The 19,259-nt window shown below is 41.4% G+C and overlaps 1 protein-coding gene and 1 long non-coding RNA gene across 2 annotated transcripts; one reads left to right on the forward strand and one right to left on the reverse strand.

Annotated features, from left to right (window-relative positions):
* Positions 1–3,918: 3,918 nt before the first annotated feature.
* On the reverse strand, positions 3,919–6,916 carry LOC127778077 (cysteine-rich receptor-like protein kinase 44). Its single transcript, XM_052304726.1, has 7 exons — positions 6,542–6,916; positions 6,341–6,454; positions 6,117–6,262; positions 5,840–6,053; positions 5,106–5,343; positions 4,846–4,996; positions 3,919–4,551 (listed from the first exon to the last, which is right to left on the reverse strand). Exons 1-7 carry the CDS (start codon positions 6,651–6,653, stop codon positions 4,222–4,224), a joined length of 1,305 nt encoding a protein of 434 aa, XP_052160686.1. The 5' UTR covers positions 6,654–6,916; the 3' UTR covers positions 3,919–4,221.
* Positions 6,917–12,794: 5,878 nt separating this feature from the next.
* LOC127775776 (uncharacterized) lies at positions 12,795–14,830 on the forward strand. Its single transcript, XR_008018034.1, has 4 exons — positions 12,795–13,170; positions 13,802–13,846; positions 14,107–14,184; positions 14,445–14,830. It is a non-coding gene; the product is annotated as an uncharacterized LOC127775776 (long non-coding RNA).
* The last annotated feature ends 4,429 nt before the right edge of the window (positions 14,831–19,259 follow it).

Here is a 19,259-nt window from a genome sequence, read left to right on the forward strand (position 1 = left end):
GACAGTGTAATTACATCACGAGTGTACTATAATTACATTTGTCAAATTTTTAAGAGAAAATTTATCGACAAATGTATAGGTGATCCCTACCTAAACTGTTTCCTATAAAATTCTATCAACACACACTTATATATATATATATATATATATATATATATATATATATATATATATATATATATATATATATATATATATATATATATATATATATATATATATATATATATATGTGGTGCTCTACCTGAAAATTAATTCATCTTTAGCCTCTATCCTTTATGCTTTTATCCCCGAAAAACCATCCATTCGCAAAATAGCGTTTTATTTCGATGAACTTTACTTACCCACCAATTTATGTACTACTGCTGCAGATCAGTTTTTGAGACTCGCCGGCATGGGAATGGGATGCGGACTCTCCTGTTCCCATACCTATCACCATCACCAGCACATACAGCATCGCCTCGCGTCGTAGGTGCCGTGAGGATGAGCTCCTCCTACTGCTCTCGCCTCGGCGCACTAGGAGGATGAGTTCCTTCCTGCTGCTCCAGGCGCTGGGAGGATCAGATGAGGTCTTCCTACTGCTCTTGCTTAGGTCGTGTCAAGGGAAGCTGTAGCCGAGGGAGGACTGGGAGCGTTCATCATCATGTATACCATCGTGGCCAATGAAGGAAGGGGGAGCGCCGGTGCCATCGCTATCAAGGAAAACCAGCACCAACACCATTGTCGCCAAGGGCCAAGAGAGGATAGGGGAGGAAACGTCCTTTCCATTGCTTGTTCACAACAGATTTGAAACCCTGAGATCTCTGGCCAGCATATTTGGCATTGCCTGAGCTCGTTGTCATCATGTTAACCATCTTCATCCCTTGTTCTCTCACCGTCTTAGCTCTGATTTGATAATCAATAGGTATCGGTTGATACATATGGGTACCAGGCTTGGTACCGATAGGTATAAGCTAGGTATCCATCAGTATCAGCCTAGTACCAATAGGTAGCTGCCGTTACCGATAAGGTACCAATTGGTACATAATGGGTATCTATTGACGGTCTATACCGATAATGGTATTTTAGGAGTATAGGGGATGTTGGTACTAAGGTATATTCGAGAATGCTATAAAAGAAACGGGAGATAGGGATTTTTATACTGGTTAAGGTCCCCAATATGGGTAATAACTAATCCTAATACAATTTATATGAATAGTTTTGGAATGTATCACACTTATGACAAAGGTGGAATTAGCTAGTTAATCTAGCATACCAACTAGTATTCATCAAGAACTAATCCGGCGACTTGAAGTTGGTGGTTAGCTATTGATTTTCTCCTGACTGGTCTTCTATGTGGTTCGTGGCTCTGGCTTATGATTCTATATATGCCCTTACTTCCTGGAGGACTATATATTTATATGGTAGGCAACTTCCTATCCAAGTAGAACTTGGAGAGTTCATGTGAGATACCGGCAAATAAGACCTTGCCTTCCTCCTGTCGGAGTTTGATACCTTCTATTTTCAAGGAAGGAGTTTACCTTCTTATCTGCTATATTCCCCATATTTGAATACATCATTCCTTATAATATTAGATACGTGAAGTATATGAGATATGTTTTATCTGTAACACCGATAGCAATGGTCGGTACCTACGAGGTGTTAGTTGATACTTGATGGGTATCAGTTAGTACCTACGGGTACCAGATTTGATACCAACAGGTATCAGAATCTGATACCTGCATGGTATCATCATATCCAGACGGGATCATGTGGTATAGCAACCCCCTATATTAATATATATTTATTTAGAAGAATTTCAAAGTGGTCTCTACATTCCTCTGAACAAGCTCTCCTTTGGAAGAACTTCAAAGAACCCCTTTTAAGGAACTGAACTAAATACTATGAAAATCATGTAAATTTGTCATATTTCAAGGGATGCGTAGCTACATCTGAGGTTGATCTAATGTCTATTATTTAAGAAAGATCCGGTCAAGTGTTGATGCTATATATTTGATAGAAAAAATCAGACTACATCAAAAATGAAAAGAAAACAGACAAAAAAAAAGCACATTGAGCTAATTATGTCAAAATGCATCCCTAATAATTCCGCAATGGACAATGACATGGACTTATGAAAACAGTTTCACCATTCGTCTTTGCTCCTATAACCGACCCTTGCAAGTGGCGAATCCCCAAATTAAAGGGACACATTATTTATACAGTATCAATTTTTTATAAAAAAATATTAAATTTTATAGTAAATTGCACATATCTACATTATAAATTCCAAAACTTATATTATTATTTTTTACATGAACTACATAAGAGAATTAGGATAAAACAATTGATTACCTACTCGAAAGAGAACATGTAAGAAATTGTTTAATCAGTGGTGGGCGACGTGTCCATCGATAATAAGATGTTCATAGTAATGACTTTGTCAATCTCAAGAAATACTGGTCTAGTTCTTCGGATATATTCATATGGGTAGGGTGTACATGTGTACGTTTATAGGGATGTGTGTACATGCTGTAAGCGGTTGCGTTTATAATGTGCTTCTCAAAATAAGAAACATATTTTTAAGAGAGAGGTAGTAATTACATAGAAAAAAAGTGGCCGAAATCAAGAAAAAAAATCGTGACACATTGATACTATATTTTTTGTAAAATGGTTCACAAAATTTGGCTATCGGCAGGTGTTCTGATTTGCCAATTAAAATAGACGACAACATATTATATTAGGCCAATTCAGCCAACTAATATTGCAGCATTCAATTAACCCGAGCTCAGTCTAGACTCTAGAGTCTAGACCTACCACTCTCTTCCTATCTCAATCCGTCCTTGTATCACTATCACAATAAATTTCGGATCACACTTACAATTATGCACACAATAAATCATTCGATGCATATCTGAAACCAAATAACATAAATATTGTACCAACACCAGATCTCTGCTGCAACAGATGTGTTCTCTTCACTGTTAACTACCAGTAGCCAGCTATTTGCTATTTTCTCCGTCCTAGCTAAAATATAAGTATTTTTAAAGTTAGATACAACAATTAAGAAAATAGGTGAAAATGATTATGAAAATAGTATGATCCGTTGAGAGGAGAAAATAGTTAGTACAAAAATTAAGTAGTGAATAGTGATAAACGGTTAAGATGGGATAATAAGTTATATGACAATTAAGAAAATATGTGAAAGTGATTATAAAAATATTGGGATCGATTGAGAGGAGAAAATAGTTATAAAAAAAATAAGCGGTGAATAGTGATAATCGGTTAAGGTGAGATATATAATAGGTGACAAAATAGTTTTACTTTTGAATAAAATTTAAATGATAGAATTAATAGCTTTACTTTAAAACGGTGAGAGTACAACATGCCTTTCATGCGGTGAGAAGTGGACGAACAGTGGCCCAAGAGCAGCAGAAGTCATAAAGTTTCCCTCTTTCATACCACCGTTTTCTTCGGATGCTGATGAGAGGTCACATAACATGAGTAGATGACAAGACATTATTAGCTGCAACAAAACAAGATACTCCTCCGTCCCAAAATAAGTGTAACAATTAGTGTCTTTATCTAACTTTAATCGTCCATCTTATTTAAAGGTTTTTATGATTAGTGCTTTTATTGTTGTTAGATTATAAAACATGAATAATACTTTATACGTAACTTATGTTTTTTTAGTTTTTCAAAAAAAAGTAAATAAGACGGACGATTAAAGTAGAACATGGCTATGCTTATTTTGGGACTGACTCTACTACTTGCTCGTTACAAGGTTCAATGTATGTTGTGCAGTCGCTTCAGTGTCGTCCACAATACAAAAAGACCTTCACGTACGTAAGCTGCTGCACCTCCACGTGGTGAAAGAAAAATAAAACACAAACCTAAAATATCCTGAATTTGTTGATGCGGTTAATCCCAACAAGTCAATGAGCACTGATCCAAACCCAAACCCTTTTGATTTATTAATTAATTAACCCTCTTGTGGAAGGATAATACTTAATTACATTTTCCTCGTGGATCTCTTCACTAACTCTCCTCCTACTACCAGATAAATGCCTGCAGTGATGGTTGAGACTTGAGAGCTTCAGAAAAGCCATCGACAACATTCAGAGGAGTAAAAGGAAAAGACTTACCTAACTGCTAAACACTTAGCTACTACCACTATATGTACAAAAAAAGAAGCTAGCCCCAGACAATTAATCGGCGGCGGCGACGAGGAGGACGACGACCTCATCGTGGCTCGATGACGGTGATGGAGACGTCGTTGACGGACACCGGCGAGGCGGTGGAGTCGGTCTTGGTGGTCATGAGCGGCGGGGCGAGGAGGAGCGCCCTCCGGAGCCTGGTGAACATGGGCGGCCTGGAGGGCTCGGGGAGGTTCATGTGGTCGCTGATGAGGGCGAGGAGGACGTTGGACATGGTGGGCCGCGCGTCCGCGTCCTCCTGCACGCACAGGAGCCCCACGTGGTAGCACCGCCACGCCTCCTCCGCCGCGTACCCCCGCCCCAGCGCCGGGTCCATGAACTCCGCCGCCAACCCCTCCGTCCACAGCTTCCACGCCTGAAAATTAATTAAGTTTATGACTGAGTTTCAGAGCTTGCTTTGCTTTGCTTTGAGACCGATCCAGATCAATCCATGCATGGTGCCTGATATATATGGGAGGCAATGTATGCTACTATCTCCATTTCGTTTTTTAATTTATTTATTATTTATTTTATAATGATTTAATTTATCATAAAATATTTTTAAGCATAATTTATATGTTTTTATGTTTGTATAAAATTTTTAAATAAAATATATTAAGGGTTAACAACATCATCTATTTAAAAAAAACGAAGAGATTACTATACATACGTCTTGGATGAGGGATTGCTGGTGCTCCTCGAGGTAGAGCGCGCCGTTGCGCTGGCCGCTGAGGATCTCTAGCAGCAGCACGCCGAAGCTGAACACGTCAGACTTCACCGAGTAGACGCCCTCCAACGCGAACTCCGGCGCCATGTACCCACTACAAGATTAAATTTGTGACATTTTAAAACTTGAGTACAAATCGATAGGAAAAAGAGGAAAAGTTTCTGAACTTTGGGTGGGGGAAAGCATAAGGTGAATGAACGTACTAGGTGCCGACCACGCGGCCGGTGTTGACCTCGTTACACTCGTCCTCGAAGATCTTGGCCATGCCGAAGTCAGAGATCTTGGGGCTCATCTTGTCGTCGAGGAGGACATTGCTGGCCTTGAGGTCTCGGTGCACCACCTTCAGCAACGAGTCCTCGTGCAGGTACAACAATCCCCTCGCGATCCCCACGATGATGTTGTGCCTCGTCGCCCACCCCAGCTGCGCGCTCTTCCCCTCGTCTGCAACAAAATTCACCCATATGTCACTTATTGTTACTTCCTTCCGTCTCAAAATATAAATATTTTTAACTATGATTTATTATATTTCGAAACAGAGTTAGTAGTTGTTAATGCACGGTCAAAAAAAATTGCAAGCTTTAGTTAACAGCCATATCAGATCTTGATTAATTAGGACGATCTAGTTAGCTAGCTAGCGTAATTGTCAGTATTCTAGGACGGCCATGTGAGTATGTGAGAACAGTGTTAGTGGTGGTGGGTTACTGTTGATCCGTGGATGTGGATCGATGGGCGGATTAATTGCTTGGTCGCTGGAGATCAATGGCGGATTAATTGCTCGTACGGTGGGATATTGATGGCGCGAGCTCAGAGCCGCTGGATTTTCCAACAACCGTGACCGAGAGAGAGAGAGGAGACAGCGAGACCACCAGCCGTGACCGTGGCAATGGCGGCGCGGTGAGAAGGAGGAGGAGAAGAAGAAGAAGAGGGCGAGGCGTACTGAAGAGGAAGGCGTCGAGGCTGCCGTTGGGGAGGAACTCGTAGACGAGGAGCTTCTCGTCGCGCTCGGCGCACCAGCCGAGGAGGCGGACCAGGTTGCGGTGCTGCAGCTTGGCGATGAGCTCCACCTCGTTCCTGAACTCCGCCGCGCCCTGCCTCGACCTCGCCGACAGCCGCTTCACCGCGATCTCCGCGCCGCCGCCGGGGAGAACGCCCTGTTCCACCGGTGGTCAGCTCATCAATGGAGAGGAGAGAGGAGGAGGATGGCGTTTCGTTACCCTGTAGACGGGGCCGAAGCCGCCCTCGCCGAGCTTGTTGGCCTTGGAGAAGCTGTCGGTGGCGGCGTGGATGGAGGCGAGGTCCATGAGCGGCAGGTCGGAGCTCGACATCGGCCGAAGCCTCTCCATCTGCGCCCTCCTCACAGCTGAATCATCCAACCAATCCAATTCGATCCATCAGGAGGGGATCGAGGGAGAAGAGAAGCGGAGGAGGAGAAGCTGACCGTTGCGCTTGCGCCATCGCCAGCAGTAGACGCAGTAGAGCAGCGTGCAGAAGATGACGACCACCAGCACGGACACCATGATCTTCATCGCGTCCTTGCTCGACCCGCTTTTCCCTGCACACCACCACCAACCCAACCTCATCGCGATCCATCAGCCATACCATCAAACGAAGAACCAACCACCACCAACTGATTGCTCACCTGCGTCGTCCTCCCCCGCCGGCGCCGGAGCCAACGACGACGACGCGCCCATCAGCCGGCGGTGGTGCCCGCCGCCGCCGCCGCTCCACCGCTCCCCGGCCACGTCGTACATCCTAGCTAGTATCTCTCGCTTGCCAGCTCACTCAGCTGATCGATGCTTCTTGGCTAGGGAACAGATCGATCAGAGGGGCAAACTGAACTGGAGAGGAGGTGGGAATGGGAGGGATGAGTGGGGAGATGAAGAAGCGAAGAGGCGGCGATGGCGACGACGACGACGGCGACGGCGGCAGCTGACAAGTAGTTGCCAAGTGAGCCCAGCCTCCTCACCTCTCCACTCCACCTGCCGTGCCGTGGTGCCACCATGTGGATGTGGCGCGCCTGCCTCCCTTTTTGTTCTGTCCTGAGGTTACCGCCAGTCGGCGGACGCTTTTTTGACCGCCCAGGATAGAAATGCCCAACACGACTTGCTCCAATGATACTACTCGCATCTAGAATTAGTTCATCTTTAGTTCCTTTAATTTATCTTAAAATAAAATTATTCTATAATAATTATTTGAAAACTAAAAGAATAAATATACTATTGTTGTGTTTGAGAGAAGCCGAGAAGAGATTAAGAAGATACGCAAAACGAGATGGGCTATTAACGCATGATTAATTCAGTATTAATTATTTTAAATTCGGAATAGCTATCCATCTCCTGACAGATTTGTATGGCTTATTCTTGTTTTTTTTTTTCTGTCGGATGTATTTTAAATTCACGCCACACTGAGATTCGTGCATGGCATGAGAAAAAAGAAACTCTTACACATACCATGACTCAAATCCGTGATTTTTAACTCATCCCTTTCACTGAGCTAACTTATTTTTATGAGTACAGTGCACAGGCGGTACTTAAACTTGTAGCGGTGTGTCATCTAGATCCTTAAACTCTCAAAATGCATATCCAAGTCCCATAACTTGTCATAGTGTATCATCTAGATCCCAAATCGTCATATCCCCTTCAGGATCCTATATGGTGCTGATGTGGCATGTCACACGGACATGACGTGGCATAATTTTGACTGACAAATGGGACCCATTTAGAAATTTTCTTTTTTCTTTTTTTCTTGTATTGTATTTTCCTTTCTTCTCCTTTCTCTGTGACCCAAGCAGAAGAAAGGAAAAAAAGAAGAATGAGAAGAAAATGGAAAAGAAAAAGAAAAGAAGAAAAAAAAAGGACACGTCACGTACATGTGGCAGGTTACATCAGCGTCTCGTAGGATCTAACAGGAGATGTGTCGATTTGGGACTTAGATGATACACTTTGACAAGTTCTAGGATCGATATGCACTTTGAGAGTTTGGAGACCCAGATGAAATATCGCTACAAGTTTAAGAACCGTCCGTCCGTGTACTTTACTCTATTGTTATAGTTACATATAGTTTACACCTAAATTACATTTGTAATTATATTACATGCTAGTTATAATTACACTATGATATGAAAGATTTTTTTTGTAGTACTTTCAGTCGCATGTTGGTTGGGCAGTTCCTATATTTTAGGCGGAGTAAGGGCGTACAATAAAAAAAATCCGGCAGACCAGAAAAATGTAGTACAAAAATATTATGTTTGCCAACGTACGTTGGACTCGGAATGATTGAAGTCTAACACTGAATCCAGTGGAATATCACTGTTAAGAGGAGAAATATTATGCTTCCAGAAGGCTGGGTACAATTCCATGGCCATTTGTTATTTTTCGTGGGCTTCTCGAATCTGGACAGCACGTGCGAAAGCAAGTAAGCAACCCACTCCACGACTGTAGAAATTCAGAAGGGAACGTCATCCCAATCTTGCCAATAACCAAGCTGTCTCATATACTATTATTATTAAACGGTGACTACTGGCCAGTAGCGGCTAGAAGATGGATAATTTCTAACCTTTACTTAAAATATATACTCCCTCCGTTTCACAATGTAAGTCGTTCTAGCATTTCCCATATTCATATTGATGTTAATGAATCTAGACACATCAATATGAATGTGGAAAATACTAGAATGACTTACATCGTGAAACGGAGCAAGTAAGTATTTCGCTTTAAAAAATCTAGTCAGTACTTTTAGCGTTTAAATCTATTATATACTAAAAGTCCATTAAACTTCCTACAAACGCTCTCAAGCCGCCACGTGGCACTTCTACAAACGCTCCTAAACCGCCACGTAGCAATGCCTAATCTCACCGTCGATTTTCATTTAAATTGGTGGACCCAAAAATTTGGACCATTAGATTAGATTAGATCTATTTTATTTAAAAAGAAACTAATCCCTTACCGTTGGCCGAAAAAAAAGTAAGAATTCCGTAAGTACGTACGTACGGCTTAAAACAATAAAACTCAAATACTGTTTATCGGTTCCGGTTCGCTGGGAAAATAAATATAAGTACATAAGATCAGGAAAGAGCAATCGAGCTTATGCTGCTCACCTACGAGGCTACGATTCGTTTCGAAGGAAAAAACCATGCCAGCGTATTTACGATGAAAAAATTTAAAGCAACGTGTAAACAAATAAAGCCAAAAAATAAACGTACGTAGTACCATCGAAATAAATCAAAAATAGAAACGTATGTAGTTACTAGAAAAAGCTCGTGCGTTAAAGCTATTTTAATTTTATTATTAGTGTACGGTTTAGCTAGAGTGAAATTGACTGGGGGAATTCGTTTGGATATTCTTTTTACAAAATCACGAGCTACAATTATGGGACTGATGGTCTCAAATTAGCATGCAAGTTTTTTAAAGTGATTTCTTATATGACTCCCGTATTTGTAAAAACAAACAAAATTAAAAACCGACTCAAACACGGACCTGTATTTCTAAAAAGCGATTGAACTTAAAAACTGACTCAAACACAGATGACATATCAAAGTACCGGCAAAAATATATTCAATCTATCTATCTATTATATACTAAAAGTCTATTAAACTTCCTACAAACATTCTCAAGCCGCCACGTGGGACTCCTACGGATGTTCCGATATCGCCACACGGCAATCTAATAAATTGGTGGACCCATTATTTCTAACTATTAGATTTATGTTTAAAAGAATAAAAAAAAGACCCCATAACCCACCTCCCTCTTCTTTTCCCGCACCAGCCCGTCTTTCAAATTGGTGGACCCATTATTTCTAACTATTAGATTTATTTTTAAAAGAAAAAAATGACCCCATAACCCACCTCCCTCTTCTCTTCCCACACCAGCCCGTCTTTCCAATATGTACATACGTATGTACATTCCTTCTCCCTCCCCTCCTATCTATTCTCCCCTTCTTTCTTTTCTTTAGTTATTAAAATTCTAAAAATTAATAAACTTTAAATAAAAATAATTTACCAAAAAAATTTAGTCATGACTTTTAAATAGATATAAATCTATTTCTTCCGTATTACTGTTTCCGTTAAATAAATTAGATCTACGATGTAAAAAATAAAAAATAAATAAAATTTGAGTAACATAAAAAAAATATATCTTGACCTTTTGCCATGCCATCCCAACGATTAAAAGGTCTATGAAGAAAATAGATGATATAGATCATATCATCATATATCACTTAAAAAAGATAATTATATTATAACCGTAATATCACAAAATAAAATAATTTAATTCTAATAGTCCCTCCAAAAAATACCTCCTTTATAATGTTATCTTTTTATGAAACAAAATAATGTTAATTAAATCTATCATGAAAGTTATTTTGACATTATTATATGTTTAATATTCAAAGCAATCTACGGTATCGCAAAATAAAATATTTTAACTGTGATTAGCATTCAGAAAAAAATATTATCATCATTCTAAAATATCAATATCAATATGTCCAAACAATCTTAATAAATCTGTCAGAAAAAAAAGACTATGATACCCCTTATTAATTAAAAAGTACGTATATGGTGAGAAGGTGGTTAGGGTAAGATTGGGTAAACAATAAATGTTAGTTGTTTGGATAGGACAAGTAGTACTACTCTAAAATCCCTTATATTTTGAAACAAAATTTAACTTTCTCAGATTTATGTGACGGGGTATAAATCTATCTTTAATTAGCTGACATAGTTCTATCAGCTATATGCTTAATAGAAAATCTTAAATAAATTTATCCTAAAATCCACAAATACATAGAAAGCATAAACGCAATTATTACTTCCCGCATAGTGGGGACGGGATCGGGACGGGCCAGGGATCTTGTCAATTAGCATTTCCAAAAAATAATTATATAAAAGCTGTTATAAAGAGAGCCTTAGGATATAAATGGACCACAAGGTTATGTAATAAGCAAGTTTTGGTAATATAATACACACTACTTATTGCCTTAGACCTACTCACAAAGAACTGTTGTTCTTCAACACTACTACCTCCATCCTACTGCCTATCTTTCATTTTAAGTCAAACCATGAGTTTTTTACCGAACTTTGGTTGTCTGTTTTATTTGAAATTTTTTTATAATTAGTATTTTTACTGTTATGAGATGATATAGCATGAATAATACTTTATGCATGACTTATGCTTTTAATTTTTTCAAAATTTTTTCAAATAAGACGGACGATCAAAGTTTAGCACGGAAAATCATGGCTGCACTTAAAATGGAACATCTCTAATACAAAATTAGTTTCATTAAAACTTACAATTAATATATTTTGATAATATGTTTGTTTTGTCTAAAAATAATATTGCTAGATTTTTCTATAAACTTGATCAAAATTAAAAAAGTTTGACTAGAATAAAAGCCAAAATGACTTATAATATGAAACGGATGGAGTATATAAATAGACGCTTCAAATATTGTTTATAAATAGACCCGAAACTCGACACTAAGATTATATGTGTAGTTGTATTGAAATTTGTTATGTATTAATATTTTGTTGATGATTAAGGCTTTATGATGTATTTCTCGGAATCCCTTGCAACATGTGGCTATTTCTCTAGTCTTTAACAAAACGAAAAAGGGCACAGGCAGCCACGTGCAAGCTAAACTGCAGATACTTGTTGTATGTGTTTTTAAAAATCTCTATTATGATTGATGCGTGCGACTTTTACGATTAAACAACTAGCTATATATGCTAATAAAGCTGTTCCTGGTTTATTTTCTGTGGAAGTAACTGTAATGATAAGTTGCTCCAGGCATGATAGCCTCGAGTGTCTCATGTGTGAATTCATTGGGCAAAAAGGAAGACTCCTTCGCTCACGAGGCATTTTATCGGCAAAAACTACTGCAAGTGGGCTAATCCATGATTATGACCGGAACACCTGACTAAAGCAAGCAACTAGCTAGTGATGGTGAAATATCACTGTGTCTTCTGCTGTAACCAATGCATATCCGGCCGCACGCTGCCACAACTGCAGAAAGCGCGCAATGCACGTCACCACAACAGCAATGCATTGTGAGACATACCTATATCAGAATAGATCGACTATTAACATGTACAGCATATCATATAATCACCCATCAATAATTATTAATTACAAACCACTATACCTCCAAAACTTAAATACAAATATAACACATCATCGCGCACTAGCAATTATTATGTGTTAATTAGAACTCATGTAAGCATGACATGTCATCTACAATTTATTATATTATAGAGCTCAACAAGCAAACATATTTTAAAATTATAATCTCCCATATCATTTTCACAATATTTAACAATATATATATCCATCGCGTCTATAATATTTAACATATATTTATTCATATATAATTTACAGCAAAATGTGGGGCATCATATAGTACACAGCATGAATCGACAGCAACCTTTGTGATCGATCTAAACGAAATTCAATCCTGGTGTGCTCTAAATGATTGTTAAATATTATTGCATCCTTCACAAAAGCTAGGGGATACTCCATTATTTAGCATTAGATTTGTAATTGGAAGTAATTTACTTAACATCTTATATTGAAGTATATTTGCTTTGACATCACATCACATCACATAAAAATAAAAATAATGGTCAAAAGTTGAGAGTTACTCTCAACTCCAAATAATAGCATTGCTCGGTTGGCTAGCATCGCTGGTGAGCGAGCAGGGATCGAACCCGTGCGTCTCACCGGGATTTATTCCCAAATAAGGCCTTGTTCTTTTAGGCTGGGTTTGAGGGGAATGGGCCGAAATCCCCGTGCGCCATCCCGGCCGGGTCTAATTTTCTTCCGTGGCCCATGCGCGCGTTCGCCTAGGCCGGGGTGGGGGAAATTCTCCGCCCGATCCACGGCAAACCCCCGGGTACAGAAAAATCGTCTCGGAGACGATTTTTTTCTTCCCGAGCAGACGCGGCGCTCGTCTTCCTCGACTCCTCACGGCGCTAGGGTTTGGAGGCGACGCGAGGTTCGGGAGGCGGCGCGAGATCCGGGAGCAGCATACCTCCAACCGCCACTAGTCTCCTTCCCGCTTCAGCCGCCGCCGGTCTCCATCCTGTCCTCAGCCGCTGACGGTCTCCATTCCGCCCTTGATCGCCGCCGGTCTCCATCCCGCTTCAGCCGCCGCCGCTCTCCTTCCTGCTCTCCATCCCGCCCAGTCGCCGCCGCTCGCCATCTCTCCTTCCTCGCTTCGGATTCACCGGTTGCGGGAGAGGGCAAGGTCGAGGGCAACAGCCCGGACATCAAGAAGCAGGTCTGATTCTTGATCTCCTCTTTTCCCACTCTGAAAAGATTTTGTGACTTATCTAGTGGATGAATTTGTTGCTAGTTGATGTATTGAGTGGCTGTATGGATTGAAGTATCAGTCATATTTCTAACCTAGTTGGTGCTTGGTGTCTGTCCTTTCTCCCACCAATCATTAAGATGAGCGAGTAGAAGCCAAACCAGTCTTTCTGATTTTGCACGATCTCCCTTTGTATACTAGCAGTTGACAGGATCAAGTGAATTAGACAGCTCCATTTCAGTGTTACGTGCTAGTATTAGCCTGTCATTGTTCTAGTTGCTTCTCTCATGCAGAGGTGCAGAACACATCAGCACAGCTAATCTTGTCCTGCTGCTTGCAAAGATCAATTTTTTTCGTTGGCTTTGTTCCAACATTGAAGGTTCACTTGATATGATTCGATCAACAAAATTAACAGTTTAGCTGAAGAAATGTTGTGAGATAATAGCTGTGAAAAGTGTGAAATGCCTATTCAACAATTCTTTAGAAGTGCAGTCTCTGTAATGTAATACATTCCAAAGGAAATTGCAAATGAAACTTGAGTGAAAATTTGTCAGGTAGTTATAGATATTTGAAGTTGACCGATTTCCTCTTTGCTGGACAGGTCCTACATTATTGGTTGATACTCCAAGAAACACAAATATAACAGGTATTATGCATACTTTTCTTTTTCCAAGGAGCTACCTGCTCTATCTATATGATATATCTTATGAATTTACCACACTCAGCAGTGCTTCCACTGCCCATGGTCTCACAGATATGACAAAAACATGAATATCATTGACTAGCTCAATTATTACTATATGTAGTGCAGAACTGCGGACAAATCGACATATAACTCATTTGTGTTGATATTGCAACTGTTGGCATTGCAAGTTTTGTGCTTACATTCGAAGATTAACCTTTCAGGGAAGAACAATATGAAAAATGAGACGCTGGCTTTCTGGTCCGTTCAGACAAAGACAAGTAGAGATGATATTTATCAGGGTAAGTACTTTAAGTACAAATAGTCCTTGTTTTCTATAGCAAGTATGGTGCTTAAAAACTGAAAATTGTGAGTACATGTACTGGGCTTAAATCGTCCCTGACCTTCTTCCTTGTCTTAAAAATATTTTTTTCCAGAATTGTAGATGATAACTCATTTCTTATTTTAGTTTTTCCAAATTAACACACAATAATTGTCACTTTCCAAACAAATTTTCATATGACTATTCAGGTGTCCATAATGTTTCCTGTTTGTTTTTCAGGTTTTTAAGATTAAGAGACAGGACTTTTGATGGATTTGGAAGCTGATGGTGGTAGTTGCCGAACTCTCTTTATTTTTGGGAAAAAATTCAGAGACAAGGAAAAGTTTGTTTTCAAGGGCTTGATGATAAACTAGTTTTAGTTTCGTCAGTTCTTTTGGGTTTTGCCTGCAGAACTGTTATTCTTAGTAGAATGGTAATTCAATTAGCAGAACTGCAGATTTAGGAGTCTGTAATTGTACTGTTTCAACAGATCAGTATATGCAGGACCGAATGTGGAAGACGATATATGCGCTTAATTTCCAATCATTTGCTATACTAGTAGACAATGTAAATGAAAAATCAATCTCTTGTCTGTGACTAGCATATCTATGGAAAACATATGATTATTTTGGATGTTTTACAGCTTGTAAAATTTAATTTATCCAAAATTATGATTTTTTTTAATATTCTGGACTATTTTTCAGATTCGTCTGTGGTAAATCTACTTTTTTTTTTCTTTTTTTTGGGCTTTTTAGAATTATTTTACACATTGATTTTTTGTTCTGTTTTCATGATCATTTTTTTTCTTATCATTTCTGAATTATTTTGAATGGTAGTGATCCTTCTAATCCCCTATATCCAAACCCAGGGATAATCCCTGCTAATCCCACCAACCACCCGCGCAAGTGGACGAGAGGGGGATTCACAGGGAGGGATTGGGTGTCAGGTGGGGGAACAACCCAAACCCCACGTGGGTTGATTTTCCTTTGGATTAATTTCCACAGATAGCGAACAAAGCCTAAATTTCTACCTCTCCCGTGCGTCACGCACAAGGTTGTACTCAAAGTGGAGAGCTCTCAAAAAAAAAAAAAAACTCCAAATACTAGCATTCGCTTGTTGGGCTATCATCGTACCGGCGTGCGTCAGCGAGCGCTGTTTTTGTTGAGGTCAACATGGGCAGTGGTCCAGTCGAAACTCAAATTTGTACAGGGCCTTCCGAGATTTAGGCCCATGACGTCTATACTTCACAGAACGAATTGGCCGGCCCGGTACGCACTTTAATTGTGCCTGTGCACCTAATTGTGAATTTTGGGCGACAGTAAGGACATGGAATCATGGATAGCGATTACCGTTGAGAAATGAGAGTTGAGGTAGGGCCTGTTTAGATGTCATGGCAAAATTTTTCATCATGTTATATCGAATGTTTGGATACATGTAAATTTTTCATCATGTCACATTGAATGTTTGGACATATGTAAATTTTTCATCATGTCACATCGAATATTTGGACACATGTATAGAGTATTAAATATATAAATATAGAAAGAAAAACTAATTACACGCTAGTTAGGACATGGAATCATGGATAGCGATTACCGTTGAGAAATGGGAGTCGAGGTAGGGCCTGTTTAGATGCCCTGGCAAAATTTTTCATCATGTCACATCGAATGTTTGGACACATGTATAGAGTATTAAATGTATAAATATAGAAAGAAAAACTAATTACACAGATTGCGTGTAAATTGCGAGACGAATCATTTAAGCGTAATTGCTCCATGATCTGACAATGTGATGCTACAGTAAACATTTACTAATGACGGATTAATTAGGCTTAATAAATTCGTCTTGCAGTTCACATGTGAAATCTGTAATTTGTTTTTGTTTAATACTTCAAATGTGTGTCCATATATCCAATGTGACACGCCAAAACTTTTCACCCCTAAATCTAAACATAGCCGTAGTAGAAGTGTTTTAAAATCTCGAGGTCCCCTCGAGCGTTCAAACACCATCCGAATTGTTGTTAAATATTACAGAAAAAACTAGTCCACGCTATCCCGTGGGGACGGGATAACTTTCTCATCCTTATCCACCCGATCGCTCTGCCTCCGTTGCCATGCTTCTTGTCACGAGCGCCAGGTAAGCGCCTTGCGCTTCGACCATGCCGGCGTGACGCCGGAGGCCTGTCTCTTTGATGTCATCGTTGTCGTCATCCTCCCCACCGCCGCTTCCTCATCCTCCTCCTCCACCGACGCCCGCGCCGTCAGCAGCGGCGGCGACGACGGGCGCAGGCACTCGTGCCACCTCACTCCCCTCTATCTCCCTCTCCCATCCACTCTCTCTCTCTCCCTCTAGGGAGAAGGCTGAGAAGGCGGAGACGAAGCCGGCTGGGAGGAACGGGTCGTCGTCGTCGTCTCTGGTGGTCGAGGAGGATGACGACTTCGCGGCCTCGGCGAGGTGTCACGCCCAAAAATTCACTAGTAATTTCCGAACTTATTTGTGCATAAAACCCTCATCCAGGAATCAGCTGAGGTACACAAACTAACAATTTAATATACAAATATATCATAATAATAACGTTACATACTTACAAAAGAAAAGAAAACAGCAGCAGAATTAACGGTCTAGCGATGGCTTCAGCTCCACTCCCACAGGCAGCTCAACTGGGGTATAAGCCAAACGTCTTCTCCTTCCGGATCCTTTTTCTTCAACTGAGGTTGATTGATTATTGCAAGGTGAGCATATGATATACTCCACAAGCCACACAGCAAATATGCAAGTGCACAAGGATACCAAAGGATGGCATAATATAGACTCATTTGCAAAAGCAGCACTTAGCAAATATTTGAGAATGTAAAACAATAGAGTAATTAATCAATTTTAATCAACACTGAACAGCACACCCATGCTGCTCAGGCCCAACCATTCTGAACAATCATATCCAGCTGTACAGATCTAACTCCAAACCAGGAGCTAAACAAATTATTACCAGTTATAGCATCAACAATTATTGTGAGAGGTGTGAGACTAATCACGAAAAACATTGCTCAACCCGCCCATGACTGCGGGTACGGCTATTCGAATAGTTTTACTCTGGCCAGAGGTGTACTACTGTACCCACAAGACACAGCCTCAACATCATGTCTACTATGCGTCGCGATACTGGAAAGTACCCGAATAAAGGTTGTGACAATACCCCCTGCACAACACAACTCACCACAGTGCACCGTTCCTGGATCATAATCACCCCCTCTACAACCAGAGGCATGGACTCCCCAGCGACCCCCACGGACTTCTCGCCGCTTCTCAGTCTGGTGCCCCGCAATGAATCATGCTATACAAAGGGTAAAGCCGTTGCCCACGCTGGCTTGTGGTTGGCCACCTCTCTCCTTTCCGAGGTCATCAAGTCCTGGTGTCCTATCCACAAGTCCAGGAAGCACAACTTGCAAGCTTGCTGGGTTTTTCTCAACGCACAAGCCGAAATCCATGCTTACAAAGAGCGTGGAATTCAGCGTACTTCTCCAACTCATGATGTCTATTGTCCTATTCACAAGACGAAGAATCACGACTTCTCAGGCTGCAAGGTCTTTCTCCGTGCCATGAAGACGACGCTTCCCAAGGTCCAACAGTCAGGAACCTCTCTCGAGGAGACAGACAAGGAACAAGGAGCGACGTTGACTTCGGATCGTTTCGTTGGAGTAATCGATATCGATCCCCGCGAACCATCAGTCCTTCACTTGCTTGAAGACTATGGCTCGTCATCTTCCAGTACAACACGCGACGTGTTTGCCATCGGTAGAACTAGCACGTCTGCACAGGCTAACGTAGAGGCGGAGAACCAGACGGCCACGCCAGCCCAACATCTCGGCACCGTCAATGCAATATTGAGAGAAGCTCCCTATGACCCCATGCTTAACGATGACCTCGCACGATGGACGGAACGACTACGGGAATCGGTGGCCAATCTCAGTAACGCATTCGAGGAAGCTGCTACCAGAGCACAACCGGAACGACCGACAGCTGGCGGTGCCGACGGTGAACCACCGGAGCAGCGGACGTCGCCTGCACGAGCTACCCCTCCACCTCGCGGCACCGGCGATCTCCGCGACCATCTGAACGGCCGACGAGAAGCACGACGCGCGTGAGACAACAAGAATCGTTCCCGACATCGTGTTTCCTCACGACGTTGCGAGAACAAGGAGCGAGGAGGCCGCTCGAACGAGGACCAACATCACCGTGATTGTTATAACCGCCGCGATCGCGATAACCGCGAATAGCGGACACCAGAAGATAATGGTCGGGGGCATCGACATGAAGAAGATGATAATGGTGACCAGCGCCAGGACAACAATGGTGGACGATGACAGAATTCTCGAGATCCTGAACGTCGCCCTCGGAATCGCACGCCGGAGCCGAGTGAGCCATCGTCGTCATCGTCATCATCATCTTCGTCTTCGTCATCCGATAGACGTCCACGGAGGACACACAATCGCCGACAACCCGCTGCCCTCAGCGCTAGGTGTAGAGCTTTCAACCGTTCTCTACATGATGTCCGATGGCCTGAGAGATTCTGACCCGGATCAATAGAGAAGTACGATGGAAGTACTGACCCTGAGGAATTCCTCCAAGTCTACTCCACGGTACTATATGCTGTTGGGGCAGACGACAACGCGTTAGCAAACTATTTACCAACGGCGTTGAAAGGTTCTGCGTGTTCGTGGCTAATGCACCTCCCACCTTACTCGATCTCTTCATGGGCAGATTTGTGGCAACAATTCGTCGCGAACTTCCAAGGAACTTACAAGCGCCACGCGATCGAAGACGATTTACACGCGTTAACACAGAATCAGGGTGAATCTTTGAGGGACTATGTTCGGTGCTTTAATGAGTGCAGAAATACGATCCCCGATATCACTGATGCTTCTGTGATCCGCGCTTTCAAAATAGGTGTCAGAGATCGCTATATTACCCAGGAGTTGGCAACAAGGCGAATTACTACTTGTAGGCCCCCATTTTTATAACAGGAATCACTCGTGTTAATAGTACCATTTCCCTGGA

This window comes from Oryza glaberrima, chromosome 6 (assembly GCF_000147395.1).
Source record: "Oryza glaberrima chromosome 6, OglaRS2, whole genome shotgun sequence".
Classification (NCBI taxonomy): domain Eukaryota; kingdom Viridiplantae; phylum Streptophyta; class Magnoliopsida; order Poales; family Poaceae; genus Oryza; species Oryza glaberrima.

Excerpts from the sequence above, each read along its gene's own strand:
- LOC127778077 (XM_052304726.1), bottom strand. The coding sequence starts at position 6,653 with ATGTACGACGTGGCCGGGGAGCGGTGGAGCGGCGGCGGCGGCGGGCAC. Across the intron at positions 6,455-6,541 it reads GGCGGGGGAGGACGACGCAG|GGAAAAGCGGGTCGAGCAAG; the intron begins GTGAGCAATCAG and ends GGTGGTGTGCAG. Across the intron at positions 6,263-6,340 it reads GCGATGGCGCAAGCGCAACG|CTGTGAGGAGGGCGCAGATG; the intron begins GTCAGCTTCTCC and ends TGGATGATTCAG.